The sequence below is a fragment of the Lytechinus variegatus genome, chromosome 9 (genome assembly GCF_018143015.1).
Source record: "Lytechinus variegatus isolate NC3 chromosome 9, Lvar_3.0, whole genome shotgun sequence".
Taxonomy (NCBI): domain Eukaryota; kingdom Metazoa; phylum Echinodermata; class Echinoidea; order Temnopleuroida; family Toxopneustidae; genus Lytechinus; species Lytechinus variegatus.
In genome coordinates this window covers 16,329,508-16,351,273 of record NC_054748.1, presented here as the reverse complement: position 1 = coordinate 16,351,273, position 21,766 = coordinate 16,329,508, and the positions used below count along the sequence as shown (strand labels likewise).

Here is a 21,766-nt window from a genome sequence, read left to right as displayed (position 1 = left end):
ACCCGTGTCGATAAAATATAATTATAAAGCCAAACATAGCTTACATTGTTTTGGAAGCACATTCAGAATATAAAATGGGTTTTTTTATACTCCATGCACAATTCCACCTTTTTTAACCAACAAAGGAAATAACAAAACGAAATGCCATTTTATCATGTTTACCCACAAGAAGGAATAAAATTATCGAATCATGCAGATATCAGTTTCAACAGTTAAATGCAAGTTAATAGGAGGCAACCAAATCAGAATATTAAATGTGTTCCTCTATACGAACAATTTAGGTTTTTTCACTGAAAGAGAAATGTAATCGTGAAATTCTTTTTACCAAGTATACACACACAAAAAAGGGAATAATATCAAAATAGTTTAATGTTATAATGTACGCCAGAGTCACGTTTGAAAATTTCATTATGGCCAGAATTCACAAAGGTGGTTTCTGTAGAAACCATGGTTTCAAGCAAAACCACCTTTGTGGATTCGGGCCTATGTTGCTGAAATGGCTTTTCAATTCGATTAGTCGTGGGTGACTGTCATCTAACGGTATCACTTTTATTGGTACTCATGCACAGTATATGTTTCAACGTGTTTGTCAAATGCTGAAAATTTTGAAATGAATATAGCCATCAACACCTCCCTTAGTTGTGTTGGCTCTGTGATCCCTTCATGGCGGTACTCGTAAAAATGATAGAAATGGCGGGATATCATTTTGCTCACGTTAAATCTGAAAATAAATCCGAACTGTTCAAACTGGTTAAAGGTCAAGTCCACATCAGAAAAATGTTGATTTGAATCAATAGAGAAAAATAAGACAAGCACAATGCTGAAAATTTCATCAAAATCGGATGTAAAATAAGAAAGTTATGACTTTTCAAAGTTTCGCTTATTTTTATATTAATATTTATATGAACGAGCCAGTTACATCCGATGATGTCACTCACTATTTCTTTTGTACATGAATTTCTCAATTTCTGACTTTCATGTAGGTCTACGTGAAAGCTTTAGTGGAACCAAACGCTTCAGTCCCTGTGCCATTTGCTGTTCCACTGGAGACGTTGGCTGCACTTACTGAGGGTCGTGTGGTCCAGTGGTTAGAGCATTGGACTCATAATCGCAAGGTTGTGAGTTCGAATCCCAACTCTGCCATTGTCTCCACTTTGATAAAAAGGCCCGAGAGTGATATCTGTCGTCTATAACGTCAGCCACTATGACTGATTAACCTAGACGTAAAATGTTTCATAGGTAATTGGTTATATACCAGCTTGGCGTTTACCAGCAAAATGCTGTCCTGCCGAGTTCCTACGAGAGTTACCACAAACAGAAACAGAAACAGGATGGTACGCAAATTTCAACTTACAGCGTATTATGTTCAAGATTTTGTTGTTAACATTCCATTGTGTTCATGGCTCATCTCCCCAGTACCTTATTTCACTGATCAAAAGTTATACCCCTTCAGGATCCTTACGTTCCTCCCTTTCCAATTCCCTTGTTACCCCCAAAGTTTCCAAGACCTGGGGTGAAAGATCATTTGTTTATTCATCCTCGAAGCTATGGAATAGCCTCCCTCTTAACATCAAACAGTGCTTGACTCCTGAAACTTTCAAAAATTACCTCAAAACGTTTCTGTTCAATTCTTCTTAATTTCTCTTACAATTTCCTGAAAAGCGCCCTGAGCACTCTACAGAGTGGATTTGGCGCGATATAAGTCTAATTATTATTATTATTATTACCAAAATACATTTTTTTTATAAAGGTCCATTAATTTGGAATGAATTACCAATTACAATAAGACAGAGTCCAACGCTGAACACTTTTAAAAGAAGAATTAAATCTTTACTATTGCATAGGTACCTCTAAAATGTAACAGTTTGATATTTTAAATAAGAAATGTATGTGTGTGTGTTTGCTGGTGTTTGATTACGAATGGTGTATGTGTGTTGATGTGGATGCATGGGTGTTAAATTTAAATGTACTATTTTCAATTTATTTTACTTTGCTACTTTTAATCAACAATTCAATTTTTAAATCTTCTTATCTGTATGGAGATTGGCTTTTTATATAAGGCTCAGCCTTTCTGCCTCTCCTAATAATTCAATTTGTATTACTTGTTTTATATGTTATCTTTTATTTATAATCCTTTATATGTGTGTATATATCTGCATTGTTATATGTTTTCAATGAAAGTATTGAATAAATGAAATGAAATTACAGATTAAAAAAAATCAAAATCAATGCTTTAGATAGCTGCCTTGCAGACGAAAGGGGCAGTGACGATATCACACGGCACGTCGTTCCAAGGCTTCGCCGCGTCATCTGAGGGGTTCCTACGCCAGAAGGACGCGCAGTTTTCATTGCCTCCATTATCGTCGGGTTGTGTTGGTTCCCACGAGGCGTAATCATCCGGTGTCCCGTCAGTCCAAACGAAGGGTTCCAAAGCCCCATTCGTCGGTTGATGATACCCGATCCATAACAACTCACCAATGTATTCCTCCTGTTAAAAATATTGTTTAACTTTGTGAGCAGCCGATTTAAAAATTCTCAAACCAAGATGAAACATGTGTACAAGTGCATGTATTAGAACTAATAAACCCTGAAAACAACCATTATTGAGAATGAAAAGCTAAAAGTACCGAAGACAAATCCCGAATAGTACACATAAGTGTATGTGACAAAATTAAGATGATGTTTCCGGTCACTTTATATTTCAAATTTTGAAGCACTAAATATTTATTTTCGAAAGCAATTTTTTCTGGGCTTCATTTTTGTAACATGTCACCCACAGGTGACAAATGTGACCTTCTAGCTCAGATTTTTTAAAAGTCAAACCAATGTTAACCAATCACTTTAAGCCAACAACTAAAGTGATAGCAATCAAATACACGATGAATAATAATAATAAAAAAAACCTTCATACAGCATGTTTCACCCAGTGGTTTTATTTGTGTGTTGGTGTGCTCCAAACTACGGCCATCGTGAGGAAATAAACCAACCAAGGACATGGGCAAATGTACAAAAGTAATTAGGAAGAAAAGAAAAGTCTTTTTAAAAGAGGTCTGTGACATGAGGCTTTTTAATAAGACATACCCATGGTATAGGCATACACCGCAAAATCCCCGGTGTTAATTGATTTAACAACAGCCCGAAATCTAAATATTTCCACACCAGAGAAGTGTAAAACAACACCAGTTTGGATTTGGTCTAACACCAGATAGGTATACAACACCAATTAGTATTAAAACAGCATTGGTTTGATTCAAAACTGGTATTGTATATATAGATCCCGGGCTGGTGTCAAATCAACACCAGAGATTTTGAAGTGTATTTAATCGAGGAAGTCAGTGACGTCACATTTGATTCCTCTTCCTTTTCTATTAGGTCCTATATCAAAATACCGTGACGGAGGCTACTGTGTTATATATTCGTCACCCTTAATCAAAATTCGGCTCGGTGTAAAAATGGCAGAGTAAAAAAATTGAACAAAAAGCACCCTTTTTTGAACAATTTTTTTTAGTCACGCGTGACTGGCCATCCCCACTATATTGCCTCTCCCATTCTTACCTCTGTCATATTTCACCTCTGCCATTATTCCCTCTACCATTTTTACCTTTGCCGTTTTACCTCTGCCATTTTTACCTCTGCCATTATTACCTCTGATATAAACACCTCTGCCATTTTTACCTCTGCCACTATTAACTCTGCCCTTTTTACCTCTGCCACTATTAACTCTGCCATTTTTACCTCTGTCATTTTTACCTCTGCAATTTTACCTCTGCCATTTTTATCTCTGCCATTTTTACCTCTGTCATTTTTACCTCTGCCATTTTACCTCTGCCATTTTTACCTCTGCCATTTTTACCTCTGCCATTTTTACCTCTGCCATTTTTACCTCTGCCATTATTACCTCTGATATAAACACCTCTGCCATTTTTACCTCTGCCACTATTAACTCTGCCATTTTTACCTCTGCCATTTTTATCTCTGCCATTTTTACCTCTGTCATTTTTACCTCTGCCATTTTACCTCTGCCATTTTTACCTCTGCCATTTTTATCTTTACCATTTTACCTCTGCCATTTTACCTCTGCCATTTTTACCTCTGCCATTATTACCTCTGATATAAACACCTCTGCCATTTTTACCTCTGCCACTATTAACTCTGCCATTTTTACCTCTGCCATTTTTATCTCTGCCATTTTTACCTCTGTCATTTTTACCTCTGCCATTTTACCTCTGCCATTTTTACCTCTGCCATTTTTATCTCTGGCATTTTACCTCTGCCATTTTACCTCTGCCATTTTTACCTCTGCCATTTTTACCTCTGCCATTATTACCTATGATATAAACACCTCTGCCATTTTTACCTCTGCCACTATTAACTCTGCCATTTTTACCTCTGCCATTTTTACCTCTGCCATTTTTACCTCTGCCATTTTTACCTCTGCCATTTTACCTCTGCCATTTTTACCTCTGCCATTTTTACCTCTGCCATTTTACCTCTGCCATTTTACCTCTGCCATTTTTACCTCTGCCATTTTTACCTCTGCCATTATTACCTCTGCCATTAATACCTCTGCCATTTTTACCTCTGCCATTTTACCTCTGCCATTTTTACCTCTGCCATTTTTACCTCTGCCATTTTACCTCTGCCATTTTACCTCTGCCATTTTTACTTCTGCCATTTTTACCTCTGCCATTATTACCTCTGCCATTAATACCTCTGCCATTTTTACCTCTCCCATTTTACCTCTGCCATTTTTACCTCTGCCATTTTACCTGACACCAATTAAAATTCTAACCATAGGGACTTACCAAGCTCACCCATAAGTCATAGACGAACGCATTCTCAGCGTCACTGTGTATTGATACCAAATCCGCTTCCAAACCCGCAATCGTCCGACACGTCGACAAGGCGCTGCCAAAGTTCACTGGATCCCTGAAGTAGCCATAGCACCACCCCTCATAGTACGACCAGGATCCGGCGCAAGACTTCGTCGGAGTTGTGGGTGTTGATGGATTTGTTGATGCTGATATAGTTGATAAGGTTGTTGGTGTTGCTATTGCTGTTGAGGCCGTCGTTGGAGATGATGCAATTGATGTAGTTGATGAAAGCACCGATGGGTTCGTTGAAGGGGTTGGTTGTGTTGTTATAGTTAATGAAGTAAGGGTTGCTGGTGTCGATGTGAATGTTGACATGGTTAATAAGGGTGCTGGTGTTGATGTGGTTGTTTGAGATGATTGGGTTTTGTTAGTTGATGAGAGGTTCTTAGGTTTTGTAGGGGATGGCAGAGTTGTTGGAGTTAATGAGATCTGTGTTGGAGATGCTGAGATCGCATCAGCTCCTATTAATAAAAATACAAATGAGACTCGCATCAGATTATTTGGGTATATATGTATAAATTATATGAATTATATATATATATATATATATATATACATGCATACATACATACATACATACATACATACATACATACACACATACAGTACATATATATATACATATATATATATATATATATATATATATATATATATATATATATATATATATATATATAAACATGTGTATTATATATATGTATATATATAATTCAAGGGGCCCTCAGCACAACCAGTAGTCAGGTACTCATCATTTAGCATGTTTAGTGTAAATAAACTTGGAAGACAGAAATAACGACGAGTGAGACGTAGCTCTCAGGTTTCCACACACACACACACAAATATATATATATATATATATATATAGATATATATATATATTGTAAAGAAATGGATGAAGAGAACAATGGTAGGCGTATAGTTTAAATCAAGGTTCCCCAGAGCTTTCTACCCTTTGGAAAAATTGGTGATCCAGCTTTGATCCAGCTGAGGCTGAGGCATGGCGGCTTGTCATTGTTCTAAACCCACCTTCACCCGACAAAGGAAATTATAATTGGTATAGTGTCAAAAACCTGTCTATCTGACGGTCAATCGAATTGGGTTCGGCCTAGCCACTAACCCGTCTCTGTGGTCTAGTGGTTAAGGCACCGGCGTTCAAAGCTGGCGGCCCTGGTTCGATTCCCGGCAGAGACATTTTTCGGCATCACCAATTTTTCCAAAGGGTAGTAGAAAGCTCTGGGGAACCTTGATTTAAACTACGCCTACCATTGTTCTCTTCATCCATTTCTTTACAATATTTAAATAAAAAAGAGTTGCCAAAAACTGTTGTACATGTATAACTTTACACATTTATAAATATATTATATATGTGTGTAAATGTCATCATTGAACCACAAGTTTAATCTGAAATGTTTGTGTTCAAAAGTAATTAGCACAAATACGAAATGATTTTGTCAATATGTCTAAAATAAGAAGATTTTGGGAAAAAATGACACTTAAATATTTTTCAGCTCCTGATGACAAAGCAATTAGGCAAAGAGGCATGACATACTTATATGTTTGTTATCAAATTTGTCTTGATAGCACAAATAAATTATAAGATACAATAAATTTTATGATGTTTTGGCAAGTGTCAACTTTTCTTTGATGGACCTGGGGGTTTGTAAAATACTGGCCTCAACAGTATATATTCATGTATATATACCGCATTTGATAATAAGAAACGTGTACCTGGGAGAAGGCATACAAACGTTGCAGAACGAGCGTTCATTCTCATCACATTTTTTGCAGGTACTGGTATCAGACTGATGACGTCACCATTGGCCGACCTTATGGAACCGCACGTGGCTCGGCAGTAGTTCGGCGCCACTTCGGTAACTGTCATGACTGTAACGGAAATAATGCAGCACACATAGACAATATCAGTCATTTTACCCCGGTTTTAAAGTTACTACTTAAGAGAATTTAACAGACCAAATGACGCACCATTGTAAGATATAATTTGTCCCTCAGATGACCCTCCTTAATATGATTTAAGTGACTTAAATTACATACTTAATTCATATGTATGTAACCGAGGACACTTTTTATATAACATTGTGATGCATATACGTATGCCATAGTGACATTTGGATTATGTCACATTTGTATCATGTCACGCATTTCTGTGTCAAATGTCACGATATTGCTCTTCTACACGTCGTTCGTTCGACCCCCTTATGAGTGCCATTTGACTCATATTAGCGAGTCATATTGACTCGCACTTCATTTACAAGGTGCCATTCAGGAGACAAGTTAACGGTCGACCTCGGAAAGTTTAGTTTGAATGTTGGTTCAACACAAATGGATGTTATTGAAACGCCTTTATTTATTGTTATGTTAACTCTGAAACAGTGTTATGTTTATTTTTTTCGGATGTAGGCCTAATTATTACACCTCATGCATGTCATGTGGTCATCTTTGACAAAAATGTTTTGATTGGATTTCCGTTTTACAGTTGTACATATTAAACGTAACATAACTAAGTAAAAATATTTCATAATATCGTATAAAACAAAATATAGATTTAAGGAACGCAATTCAAAAATAAAATTTCCAGAGAATTTTAGAATGAAAAACCGAAGGGCTTTCCGAAATGCAATGTTTGAACAAAGGCAACCCATAACTTAGATTTATTACATAGATCGAGGTCGTATAACGTCTAGGTATTGTATTACATTGTTGAAAGATATTGATATTAAGTTAAATCATAATTGATTTATGCTGTTTATTATTAGACACCAATGATTGCCCTGGTTGTAATATGTATAAGATATAAACAAAATTATGAGAGCAACCAATTTTGTTTTATCTCCTGAATAGCGCCACCTATATCCATTATGCTGATGTGAATGAAATTATTTTACATTGCATTCTTTGAGTTATATATTTGCAATCGAATGATCTTCTCTGACCTTAAAGAGAATGCTCATCCCACCAATACAGTAGAAATAAAGAAAAAATAAAAATAGTGTAACACTGAAAATGTTATCAAAATCAGTAAGATCCGTTATGAAGAAGGAAAATTAAATGACATTTTTAAATTTCAATTATACCACCCCCCCCCCCCTCCCGTCACACTTATTCGGAATGAGCAGGAATCGAGCATAACCAGCCGGAATGAAGTACTTTCAAAATTCGTGCCACATTCGGGAGGGAATTCGAAATTTTCACTACTTTTGCAAAAATGTCTTAATTTTTTGCGACATGACCGGGTGACTTCTACTGCCAAACGACGTTACAACAGCAGCTGGCCGCGTTTTATGCGATTCGGTTTTCTCTAGAATGTGATCAGAATGCATCGAATGCTCTTAGAATGTCGTAAGAATATCTAGAATGCAGTCAGAATGCACTCCGAATGTCGTTCGATATTTCTCCACTTCGAATGCACTGCGAAAGTTTTGAACATGAGCAAAACATTCGGGCCGGTCACAAGAATGGACCTGATTGTCTGGAATGCACTCAGAATGCAGTCCGAATCGTTAGAATGCGCTTCGAATATCCAGGAAAGTCCCAAGAATTTTCATTCCAACGGCATTCCGGCTCATTCCGCCTCTAGTGTGACGAGGGTTTTAATTTCACAAAACGGTCGGTATACAAATGAGGGGACCAAAAAAAATTATCCACTTACTCTTCATTTTGTTTTTTGATATATGACATGTTTAAATTTGTCTTCATTATAGTGTGAAACAAAGTTTCATTTCTCCTTAAAAATATGATAATTCAAAGAAGAGTTTCTTAATGCCAAATCCTAAAAATATGTAATATCACATAATTTAGTTTCTATATCACAATTCTCAATTTTTTTGTATCTCCTTCACAAATGCACATCAAATACAAACACAAATCACAGATAGTTACAGATCTGGTGTATATGCATTAGTAATTTTGTACAATGCCATGGTTTTAGGATTACAAGGGCCTGTATTAAATAATTTCAAATGATTTGAAATTATTTCATACAGGCGCTTCTTATCAAATATGTATGGAAGTAAGTGAGTGGGTAGGTAATAAGCACTGTTTGTAGAGAGTAGACCACCTAGCTAATTCTAGTTTTAAAAAAAGAGAATAAATACTTACCTACGAATGCAATTATAACAGCCAACATTTCTCCAACGAACACAGTAGGAGCCATTTTTGCAGTGATTGAACGCCCTACGATGCTGCAGGAAGACTCCAATGGACACTTTCCTTGACGTGTTTTCTTGGACTAGTTCATGAAAAACATATTCTGAAAAAGTTAATGGCAGTCTATCCAATGGAAATCAATGAATAAGCCTACGTAGAAAGGGCGAGGACACTTAACATGTGAAGCGTGATAGCATTTGTATTGCAATTTTGGAATAGATCCCACGATATCTTCTAATTTATCCTGTTACTAGCTTGCCCGTGTCGTTTCACCATCCTTAATTGTTCAATATCTACGATAGTCACGTCTCGTTCGAATTGATTAAAAATACAATTTCTGTTTCTTTTCTTTCATAATATATAACTTGAATGTATAGAAGCAAAAATGATTAAGGTTTTCAAAGGTCAAATCGGGTAACGTTTTGGAAAAATATTTTGTTGAAAACCGGGGGAAAACAGCAATACATGTACAAAAACTCCGATAATATTTTCACGAAAAATAAGAGAGAAATAAATGGTGTTGATAAGAAATTTCTATGTAATGATATAACTCCGCTGCACATATAAACGTGAATTCTTTTAAGAGACAAATCAAGACCATCGGGGAGAAAAAAAAGAATTTCTTATAAACGTATTTTCAAGAAAGCTGTAAAAAAAATACGTTAATAAAATGAAATGTGAACTTTTAATACTGATAGATGCTCTTTATTCGTTTTTATCTGATAAAACTAAAGGGCATTGGTATAAATATATGTGTATTTGGGGGGGATAAGGGCCCTGTCCCCAAAAGAAATGTTTCACGAAAGAAAAAAAGATATAGAAAAAAGGTAGATGTGATATATAAAATAATTTTTTCTAAAAAGTATATCGGGATCTGTTACATCATTTTATTTTTTATTTAAAAAGCCAAAATTTTTGCTCGTTCGCTTCAGTTAACCGCAGCTTTATAGAAATTACGTTCTACACTCCATGTACGCCCCCCTCAAATTTTGAAGGTCATTACCTTACTGACAAAGAAATATTCTACCATCGACATAGTGTAAAAAAGGGCTCGCGACAATCTGGAGAATATGGACATAACGAAAATAATGATAATAATACATATAATGAAGCTAGCCTCATATCCATGGAGGACTATCTATTGTTACTGGGGATGCTGTGACAATGCTCAGCACCCCCAGTAACAATAGAATAATCCTCCGTGGATAGGTCCATGGCTAACGCTGTATAAAAAAGTGTTCATTTTGACTGAGTGGATTTGTGCAGAGCCCTTGTAAAAGTTTAATCATTTCGTTTTGGAACCAAGTTAATTACGCATATCAAATACAAATAAGGAGTTGAAACGTGTTCCGACCCATCATATTAAATATTCCTGTAGCTTCTGAAAACTCAACGACAAAGAGGGTGAGTGAGGGAGAGAAAGAGTTAGGGTGGCGATGCAAAGAGACAGACAGATTCTTGTAGAATACTAAAGTTTTACACAAATTCTGATTAAAATTCTCTTCCTTATTTCTTTGGGATGACTCTCGATCTATGCTCCACTGATTTTGAATAATTACTTTATAAAAATATTACTCAACGTCGCATTTTCGAAATTCAGGTTACTTCATGGATAACTCAATTGATATCAACGAAATTGTTTCATCGCTCCTAAGATAACATCATTTCAAATGGTAAGGTCAACTTAATATAATAATGATAGAAAGCGAAGGGAAAGGTCTCTATTTTTTCTGTTTGATCAAAAGTAGAGCAAATGATACAACTATGCAGGAATATTATGATGCATGAGTTTATTCGCCTTAGTGTTGGTGAAAAGGGCAGAACCCATACACAGACATAGTTTAATAAGGATATGATTCAATGTGCTCTGAAGGAGTAATTTCATTGGTTTTGACAAATTAACATGAACCAAGTACTTCAATGCTTGAAAACCGCTTGTTATGGTCTTGAGAGTGATGTAGACTGAACATATTTTTCCAGAGGTGTTTGCGTAGTGCCAGTGCAAGATAGCTTACCTAGTTAATCTGGCGACAACTCCTAAACTCTACAGGTTGATCTTCAAGTACATAGGTATATCAGTCCTGTGCCATAAAGGAATTCGCTTGGCAAAACTAAAAATCCTTATCGTATCCTTTTATCAAAGCTGACTTTTACGCAACCGGTTCCTTTATTCTGGGAAGAGAATTTGTCCTCTTCTAAAAAAATATAATGTGGTTTGATTCTGAAAGAAGTATTTTCCAACACAACCACTTCCCGAGGAAAATTGGACAAAAGGTTTGTTTTTGAATGAACAAATCTGCAGCTTACGTGTATCATCCCTACAAAAATGTGTAGATGCCGCAGGGAGATCAGCATCATGGGTATATTCTACACTCTGTACAATACCACAACGTTCCGATTAAACAACTTTCCTGGCCGAACTGCGCTCTACGTATCCGTTTCGATTCCTCTAGTGGCAGTTCTTCTTGCTGGCAACATTCATTACGTACAATGAAATTCTTATTGCACTTAGTAGTTCGCAATTGACTTCCATCACATTTTTGTAATTTTTTTCTTTCTTCCTTATTTTTTTCTTTCCTTCTTTCGTCTATATATGTGCTTTTCCCTTTTCACCTTTTTCTTTCTTTGTTCCTTCCCTTAATATTTTGTTCCCCCCTTTTTTGGGGGGTCTTTTTTTCCTTTTTCGTTCATTCGATTGTTCTTTCTTTAATTTTTTTTCCTGACACTCTTGTTTTATTCTTTATTACGCTCATTCTTTTTTTGTTCATTCTTTATTTACTCTCTTTCTTTACTTTCTGTGTCTTTCTTCAGTTTTAAAAATATTTTTCTGTATTCTTTCCATTAATGTCTTTTCGTTTTCTTTTTTTATTCATTCTTTACTTTTCCTGACTTTTTATTTTCCCTTTTCGTTCCTTTTCTTTCTTTGAATTTACTTTTCTTTCTTTTTATCTTTCTTTAATCTTTATTTTGCTTTGATTTTCTTCTCTCTCATCTTTATTTATTTGTTTCATTTTTCTTTTCCTCTCTTTCTTTACTTTTTTACATTTTTTATTCTTTCGTTTCCTCTTTCTTTCACACTGTCTTTTTTGTCAAACTTTTTTCTTTTTCCCTTCTTTATGACTTCATTTTGTCCTTTTTAAAATCTTGTTTATTTCGTCCTTTTACTTTTTTCCTTTAAGTTTCTTTCTTTCTTTTCTTTCTTTATTTTTTCTTCCTCACTTTATCATTGATAATCGTTCTATTTCTTTTTCCCTATTTTATTATTTTGTTATCTTTAAGTTCGTTTTCCTTGCTTACTTTTGTTTAATCTTTATTTCTTTCATTATTTTCTGCATTATTCCTTTCATCTTTTTTTTATTTCTGCTTCATTCTGACACCTTTCTGTCTACTTTCTTTCTTCATATTTTATTCTATATTCGTATATGCTTTATTTACTTGTTTTCTTTTCTTTCTTTCTTTAGTTTATGCACGTGTCTCGAAATAACAATCAGTCATTGCGTATAAATGCCATTTTCGCACAATGCACCAGAAACAGTTTACGCACAGCGCCCATGATATTCTCTTGACATTTTGATTGGTAATATCCAGAAAATGGGCGTGTTGAAGATAAGAAGGAGGCACTCGATCCTTACAAAGATAAGAACGCGTTAAGAAGATTTTCAGAATACCGATTTGCAATGATTTTAGCGTCTTCTTATGTCAATGAGATAAGACAAAAGATAAGGACAAAGATGAGAAAGTTTTCAGAATACCACTTCAGGTCATTTTAAGCATTTCAAAAATTTGCGCGCGCACGGTTACGCCCGCGTTCTCGCGCGTATTGGCGCTATAAAACATAGGATCGCCATTTCTTTTCATATCAATGCACCGATGATATAATTCTGAATAATTTGATACCTTGATCAACCTTGTACGACAAGTAATAACGGAATTAGCCTCTATCAAAGATTACAGCACGCGCGCGCGCGCGCACTAACCATAGACAATATATGTGCAAAAACATGCCTATACAAAATTTAATATAGCTCTTTAGGAAGTCCTTTGACCCCAATTTTTTTTCATATTCGAATAGAGTATAGATGGGAGATATAATTTCATGTCACATTTGACCCAAAATTTTATCATGACGTCATCAAAATGGCGTCGAAACTCAATATTCCCATTTTGCTACTTATGACGTCATCATAATTATGCAAATTTGACTCTAACTCCATAAATATTGATAAATTTTCGCTCAGTTTTTTTATATGTTGTAGCTGAGGACTTACTCTATCTAGTGAATTGGCTTTATTGTCATTTTAAGGAACGGATTATCTCTAAAAATGTCAATTTATAAGGGTATGTCATTTTCCCTCATTGTGTGTGCAATCTCTATAGGAAATGACTTTTTCTCAAAACTGGATTTTACATTCCTCTATTTCGCGAGCCATCTCCATTTGTTTTGGGGTTTTTTCTGAGTTTGGAATACGTTGTAGCTGAGGTTGTAAGCTATCGCAAGTGTGGTCTTCATTTTTTGATCAGATGCCGGGATCATGCCCGTATTTCTCTTGCAAAATTTGATTTAAGATCCTCTTGTTTTGCTTATGTGTAAGGTCTATGGGAAGTGTGTAGCTCAATGGGTAAGGCAATGCAGGTTTGCGTCCTCAGGTCCATGGTTCGAGCCCAGTACAGGGGTGAACATGAGAATTTTTTTCTCTCTTCAACATTTCACAAATGGTCCTTAATGACCATTTCAATGTATGTAAAATAAAACACTGGACAATAAAATATATTAAAATCCCTTTTAATGTACAATATGTACATGTTCCTGTATAATTAAAAAAAATACACAACTTTCATTTCCCTCTTTTCAAGAATATTCAACACGTTCTTAACGTCAGAGAAGTTCAGCTTTCATCATGATGATCATATATTGATCTCAATAAACATGCTAATTGTCTTCCTGATCACGAAATCAGAGACAGATCACCTAATTCGTCCTCATGACGAATTAAAATTCTAGTTCTTATATCTTTTTCTATTTTAATTTCCCCTATTTCCTTTTAATTTAACTGGTGCATGCTTCAAGTTGTTATGTTAATTTTTATATGTTATGCAACTACAAGAATATTTATTATGAGGCTGCACTCTACAAACTCCGCTTTTTAGCAGCCTCCTCCATTTCCAACCTGATATGTAATAATCTTGAATTTAATCATGGCGGACTGATGCAGTAGGACACAGAAGACTACTCAGCACAGTCTTTCCTGAAAGTCCCCTCCCCCTCGATGGTATATTTCAGAAGGGTGTGGACCCCCACTCCACTCCCGCTAAGCGAACACAGACTGTTGTCACGAGCCAATTAGGCTAAACGAATGTGAAACTTCCGAAATTCGTGTGGCCAACGGGAGGTCAATTTGGATCGTGTGGCGTCTTCATTAATTATAATTCAAATGAAAAAGAAAATCAAAGGCAATAATGAAAATAATAACTGTGTTGGTTTATAGAGCACACGCACCGTCCACTGATTAAAAGACGTTTGTGCAGCAACAGTTCCTTTATTTGAAACAAGTTACACATATCATAACCACGGGCGGATCCACGATTTTTAGGAGGGGGGGGGGCTGAGCGTATATTTTCCCGAGGAAAATTTGACAAGGAAAAAAGGGTTCTTATCCCCAAATAATGGACAGTGCATCTATGAAAAAAAGAGATGCACATTAGTGGCATAACGGCACGTTTGCATTACAAATGTTAATTGTGCTTCTAAAGGCGGGGGAGGGGGGGGGGGCACGGGCCGGCTGTGCCCCTGCCGGATCTGCCAGTGATCATGACATATAAACAAATTCTACAAATCAACTTTAAATCTCAGATGAACAGCTTGAGATACTAACCAATTAGAGCCTCACATTCCATTAGAAATGTAATACATGTATCATACTGTATAATCGTGAAAAATAGTTAAATATTGCAACTCACGTAGTTCTGCTCCACCTGCAATTGCCATAAACCATAATAATAATCAACAAATCATGAAAATATCGAATTCTCCTCGTTTTTACAGGTTCCTATCTTTCGCGTATATTATTACAAATGAATGTGCATATGTCAGACATAACAATAGATGAATGATAGCATCACAGAAATCAATACATCAATCAACAGGTAGCTCGTCGATACAATGCGTGCGATAGTAACGTCATGGACGTGTTTGACAAGTCTTTTGATTTCAATTGTCTGTAGATAGTCCCAACAACCCGCGTCGATAAAATTATTATTATAAAGTCAAACATAGCTTACATGATGTTGGAAGTACATTCAGGATGTAAAATGAGTTCCTTTGACTCCACGCAAAATCCCACCTTTTTAGCCATCAAAGGAAATAACGAAACGAAAGCCCTTTTTATACAAGAAGGAATCAAATTATCTTTTCATGCAGGTATCAGTTTCAAAAGTTAAATGCAAGTTAACATGACGCAGCAATAATCAGAATATTAAACGTGTTCCTCTCCACGAACCATCAGCGTCGGAAGCGGGGGTGGGGGGGGGGACGGGGACGTGTCCCCCAAAATGTGAGGTTGGGGGACGACCCCCCCTAAATTTTTGGTTGATAACCTTTTTTTTTTGCTTGTCAAAAAATATGGTGGTCCCCCTAAAGTTTTTGGTTTCCGCCGCCAATGGCACGAACAATTATGTCTTTTTTCACTGAAAGAGAAATGGAAACGTGAAGTCCTGTTTACCAAGTTTACACACAAAAGGAAGAATGTCAAGATAGAATAATAATACGTCAGAGGCACGTTTGCAAATTTCATTATGTGGTTGAATTTACTTTTCGATTCGATTTGTCGTGGGTGACTGTCATGATCTTATACGGTATCACTTTTATTGGTACTCATGCATGCACAGTATATGTTTCACCGTGTTTGTCAAATGCTGAAATCTTGGAAATTAATATAGCCATCAACACCTCCCTCAGTTGTGTCGGCTTTGTGATCCCTTCGTGGCGGTACTCGTGCAGGTGAGGGAAACGGCGGGATATCATTTCAATCATAAATAAAAGTAAAATAAATTTTTAAAAAATCAAGGAATTCAAGACGATCATACGATTCAAGGAATTTCAGGGGAAGGCGATTTTCAGGCAAAAATGAAATAAGAATGAAAAAGAAATGAATGAAAAGAAAAGAAGCAAAATGTCGTGAAAACAAATGTAAACCAAAACACAACTGTATACAAATCTTTTTTATAATGTTTTTTAAGGTGTAACCTGAGAACACGAAATTAGCGTTTTATTGCGGTTTCTATCAAAAAGTTAATTCCTTTATTCGGTCATACCAACATTACAGTACCGATCAAAGCGATTATACGTTATTCCGAATGGCAAGCCATCGATCGTTTACTCTGTCTGGGTTCTCATTTGCCGGTGGAACCCCTTTCATAAACCTATCCTCCAAATAGCCGCCTAAGAGTAATGCGGATAATTCAATAAAAATTGCGTTCTAAAATACCGAAAACATAGAGATGTATATTGATAGTAATGGCATCTCCCCCCTTCGTGGACCAACTGGCGCAACTTTCACCAGCAGTAAGGACAAGGCAAACCTCCTCAACGACCAATTTTCATCAGTCTTCAACAACGTTGATGAGGACAGGGAGCCCATCCCCAACCTTGGTCCTAGTCCGTACCCCCGCCTATCGCACATTGACGTCACTTCAAATGGAATAATCAAACTCCTTAAGAAACTAAACCCACACAAAGCATCTGGACCCGACAACATTCCTCCCCGACTTCTGAAAGAACTCGCAGATATTCTTGGTCCCGTTCTTGCCACTCTTTACCAAGCATCAATTGACACTGGCATTCTACCAGAGGCATGGAAATCTGCTAATGTAAGACCCATCTATAAGAAAGGGGACAAGAGTTTACCATCCAACTACCGCCCGATCTCTTTGACCATCATATGCTGTAAGATCCTAGAGCATATCATCCACAGCACCATAATGGGCCATCTTGATGTTCATAAGATTCTCACTGATGTGCAACATGGCTTCAGGAAGGCAAGATCTTGTGAGTCCCAGCTGATCCTAACCGTGGACGACCTTGCTCGCAACATCGACTCATGTGTCCAGACTGATGTGATTCTGCTTGACTTTGCCAAGGCTTTTGACAAGGTGCCCCATCCTCGTCTTTTACGTAAGCTAGAGTACTACGGTCTCTCCGGCAGCCTCTTGACGTGGATCAGAAATTTCCTTCATGGCCGTACTCAGCGTGTAGTAATTGACGGGGAAAGTTCCGACATTGCACCAGTAACCTCAGGTGTACCCCAGGGCAGTGTACTTGGGCCGCTCCTTTTCCTGGTCTACATCAACGACCTTCCCAACTGTGTCTCCGATGGCACCAATGTCAAGCTCTTTGCCGACGATACCATGGTGTATAGGGCCATCAACAGCCATGATGATGCAGTTCAGCTGCAACAAGATCTAAATGCACTACAAGAATGGGAAAGGAAATGGCTAATGGAATTTCATCCCGGGAAATGCCAGGTTCTTCATGTCTCCAAACGGAAGAAAAAAGACCGACATAGCCATACATATACAGTCCATGGAACTGAACTAAAGCCTGTTGAATCTGCCAAGTACTTGGGCGTTTTTTCGAGTGATCTCTCCTTTGACAGACACATTGACAACATTACCAAAAAGGGAATGAAGACACTTGGCTTCTTAAGGAGAAACTTGCCCGGTAAGTCATGCTCCAAGGAAACCAAAGCTGCCTGTTACAACACACTTGTTCGACCTATCGTGGAGTACGCAAGTTGTGTGTGGGATCCCCACACCAGCAAAGCCATTTCCAAGGCAGAATCTGTGCAACGGAGTGCAGCTCGCTATGTGATGAACAATTACTCAAGACGATGTAGCGTCACAACCATGATTGATGCGCTTCAGTGGAAGACCCTGCAACATCGCAGAGCAGTGTCAAAGCTTACTATGATGTACCGAATCACCAACCATCTGATTGACATCCCCGACGACCAGTTGGTACCGCTCAACACTCCAACCAGAGGCCACAGCAAGAGATTTCTAATCCCACGATCACGCACATCACTACTGAAGGATACGTTCTTCCCAAACACCATCCGTTTGTGGAACGGTCTACCTGAAAATGTGGTCATCTCACCATCGATCGACATCTTCAAGACACGAGTCAGAGATGTCGTCTTAAACTAACTCAAAATATGAGAACAATTTGTATATAGTGTATATGCGTTCGTTTTTGGACTTATTTTCATCGAGCTTTGCTACGAGCAACACGTTTAATTAGCCGATAGACAACCAACTGTTGTGCGACGATACTCCGTGGAGGTTTATGCACACTACTGGAAGAAGAAGAAGAAGACACTAGAGTAATCGCTCGCATTGACGCGCGCGTAACGCGACTGTGATTCCATGTATTGCGCAGCCGCCATCTTAAAGAGGGCAAGAGCGCGGATTTATAACACACGGCTCTATGGGAGAATATCACATATTTCACTTTTTTACATTATATTTTCAATTTAATGCTGTATGCAACGTTAAAATCACAAGGCAAAACATTTTTATGTTAAAATATATGATAACCATGCATATTTTATAAAGGAGATGGACTGAACATCCAGAAAACGGGAGAAACGACGAGGTCGACTGAGTAGTAGTTATTCAATATATAGCATATACCGTGACAATAGTGTCAGATAAGGTCAACTTAACACTTTAGAGTGTTCATATGTTCTGGTCATATGTCTGGCCAGTGAGGTCATGACCTCAGGAGGGGTATTAGAACCTGACTGCTACTGTGGCGTTACACTGATACACTGCCATCTAAAGGCGGAGGAATCATAATTGATCAACGGCATCCACAACTCACCAACATGCAACTGTGGCCAGCATGGTGAGTCAAGGCCACACCCCCTCAAGACTATGGCAGCACAAAGAAAGAAATGGCCCTCAGTCCCCAGCAGCTCTGGATTGCCCAGCTACGGGAGCGGCTGTGGTAAGGAAGGAGCAGAGGGTGCTAAGAATCTCTGGGCTAGGACAGGCTCCTTAAAGGATGTGACCATCTGTACATATAATGTACGTTCCCTTTTAGGAGAGAATAGGCTATATGATCTGGAAAAAGAACTAGGCAACATCACATGGGACATAGTCGGATTGTGTGAGGTTAGACGCCGTGGGGAACATCTACAACAACTAAAAAGTGGTCATTTGCTGTACACAAGGGGAAAGGAGGAAAGTAGCATAGGAGGGGTGAGTTTCCTTATTCACAAGACCATAGCATCCAATGTCATTAGCTACAAGAGCACTTCAGACAGAGTATCCTAGATTATCCTAAAAATCTCCAAGAAACAAACCATGAAAATCATCCAAGTATACCTTCCAACTTCTAGCCATGCGGACGAAGAGGTTTATATGGTCTATGAGGAAATTGCAAAACTACTTGATGAAGACAAAGCAAATTTTACTATAGTTATGGGAGATTTCAATGCTAAAGTTGGTAAAAGGGAAGATAATAGTGAGATGATGCTAGGTAAATTTGGAATAGGCACTAGGAATGATAGGGGAGATCGTCTACTGGAATTTGCTTCAAGCAGAGGTCTTAAGGTAATGAACTCTTTCTTCAAGAAAAAGGAACATCGAAAATGGACTTGGCAAAGCCCAAATGGCACTACCAGGAACGAAATCGATTTTATTCTAACAAACAGACCGGACATCATTACAGACGTTTCCGTGCTAAATCGTTTCAATACTGGAAGTGACCACAGGCTTGTGAGAGCTAAAATGCATGTCAATTTCAAGCTAGAAAGAAGTAAACTAATAAGGAAGAATGCCAGCCTAAATGTGGACAAACTTAAACAACGTAAGGATGAGTTTCAATTACAGCTAAGGAACAGATTCCAAGTGCTTCAGGATGAAGTAAACCAGGAAGATATTAATGATATCTACAATAAATTTTCTCACACTGTCCAAACTTGTGCTCTTAAAAGGGAAAATCAAACAACTGACAAGATCACAAAGGAGACACTCGATCTGATGGGAAAAAGGAGACAGATGAAGGTATCAACACAGAAGGATAGCATAGAGTATACAGAATTGTGTAAAACAATAAGAAAACGTATGAAAAGTGAAATTCGCAGCTTCAACATAAAGAAAGTCCAAGAGACAATAACAAATAATAGCAGCTATAAAGCAACCAAACGTAAACTCTCCAGTGGGAAATCACAACTGATAGCTATTAAAGGGGAGGATGGAAGTGTTATTCATGACAGAGACCAGATAATTAATCATGTGAAGATTTTCTTTCAACACTTGTACTCCAGCAAGGTCCATGTTGATGCACCAATCATTGCTCTAGATGCAGATGAGGACATAACTCCAGTAGGAGTAGATGAGGTTGCTAAAGCCTTACAAGAAATGAAGCGTGGTAAAGCACCAGGCAGCGATGAGGTGCTGGTGGATGTCCTTAAAGATGGAGGCGATGTCATCTTAGAACAGCTGGCCAAGCTGTTTACACTCTGTTTAGTAAAAACACAAACACCAGACAGCTGGAACAATGCAATCATAATCCTCATCCACAAGAAAGGAGACATAAAGGATATTAAAAACTAAAGGCCAATTAGCTTACTTTCAAACACCTACAAATTATTTACAAAAGTTCTAACAAACAGAATCACTGGAACTCTAGATTTTAATCAACCGAGGGAACAAGCCGGATTCAGAAGTGGTTTCTCTACTACAGACCATCTCCACACACTAAACCAATTATTAGAGAAGACTTGCGAATACAGACAACCCTTGTGTGTGGCATTTGTAGACTTTGCACAAGCTTTTGATAGTGTAGAATTTCAGGCAGTAATAACAGCCTTACAGGTACAAGGTGTGCACCATAGCTACATTAAACTAATTCAGGAAATGTATAGCCAAGCAACTGCGACCATTCACCTGCACAAAGACAGTGATGAATTCCCCATTTAACAGAGGAGTGCGACAGGGAGATACCATTTCACCCAAACTGTTCAACGCTGCACTGGAGGAAATAATACGTAAAATAGACTGGGAAAGTACAGGGCTAAACATTGATGGCGAGTGTCTCCATCACCTAAGGTTTGCCGATGATATCATTCTAATCACTGATGATGGCCTCAAGCTAGAAAATATGCTTAACGATCTCAACACTGAAAGTAACAAAGTAGGGCTGAAGATCAACATCAAAAAGACAAAAGTAATGTTCAACAAATTTGCTACAGAGCAAAGAATCATAATGGATAATTCTGAAATCGAGAGAGTAGATCATTATATCTACCTTGGGCAACATGTCAGAATGGATCATGAACAACTGGAAGAAGTTAAAAGGAGGACAAGAGCTGGATGGATCGCTTTTGGGAATTTCAATGACATTATGAAGAGCAATATGCCAATTTGCCTTAAAAGAAAAGTCTTTGATCAATGTGTTATACCGGCAATGACCTATGGTTCCGAAACCTGGTCTGTAACAAAGAAAATGGAACAGAAATTAAAAACCACTCAACATAGTATGGAACGTATAATGCTAGGGATATCAAAACGGGATAGGAAAACCATACAATGGATTAGGAACCAGACTAAAGTAATAGACATAATCAAAGCAATTAAATCAATGAAATGGAGATGGGCTGGCCACCTTGCAAGATCACATGACAATAGGTGGACCAAACGCATCACAGAATGGAGACCATGGC

The 21,766-nt window shown here is 37.5% G+C and overlaps 1 protein-coding gene across 1 annotated transcript; it reads right to left on the bottom strand.

Annotated features, from left to right (window-relative positions):
* Window positions 1-2,121: 2,121 nt before the first annotated feature.
* LOC121422126 (alpha-N-acetylgalactosamine-specific lectin-like) lies at window positions 2,122-5,199 on the bottom strand. Its single transcript, XM_041616966.1, has 2 exons — window positions 4,806-5,199; window positions 2,122-2,488 (listed from the first exon to the last, which is right to left on the bottom strand). Exons 1-2 carry the CDS (start codon window positions 5,187-5,189, stop codon window positions 2,234-2,236), a joined length of 639 nt encoding a protein of 212 aa, XP_041472900.1. The 5' UTR covers window positions 5,190-5,199; the 3' UTR covers window positions 2,122-2,233.
* Between the last annotated feature and the right edge of the window lie 16,567 nt (window positions 5,200-21,766).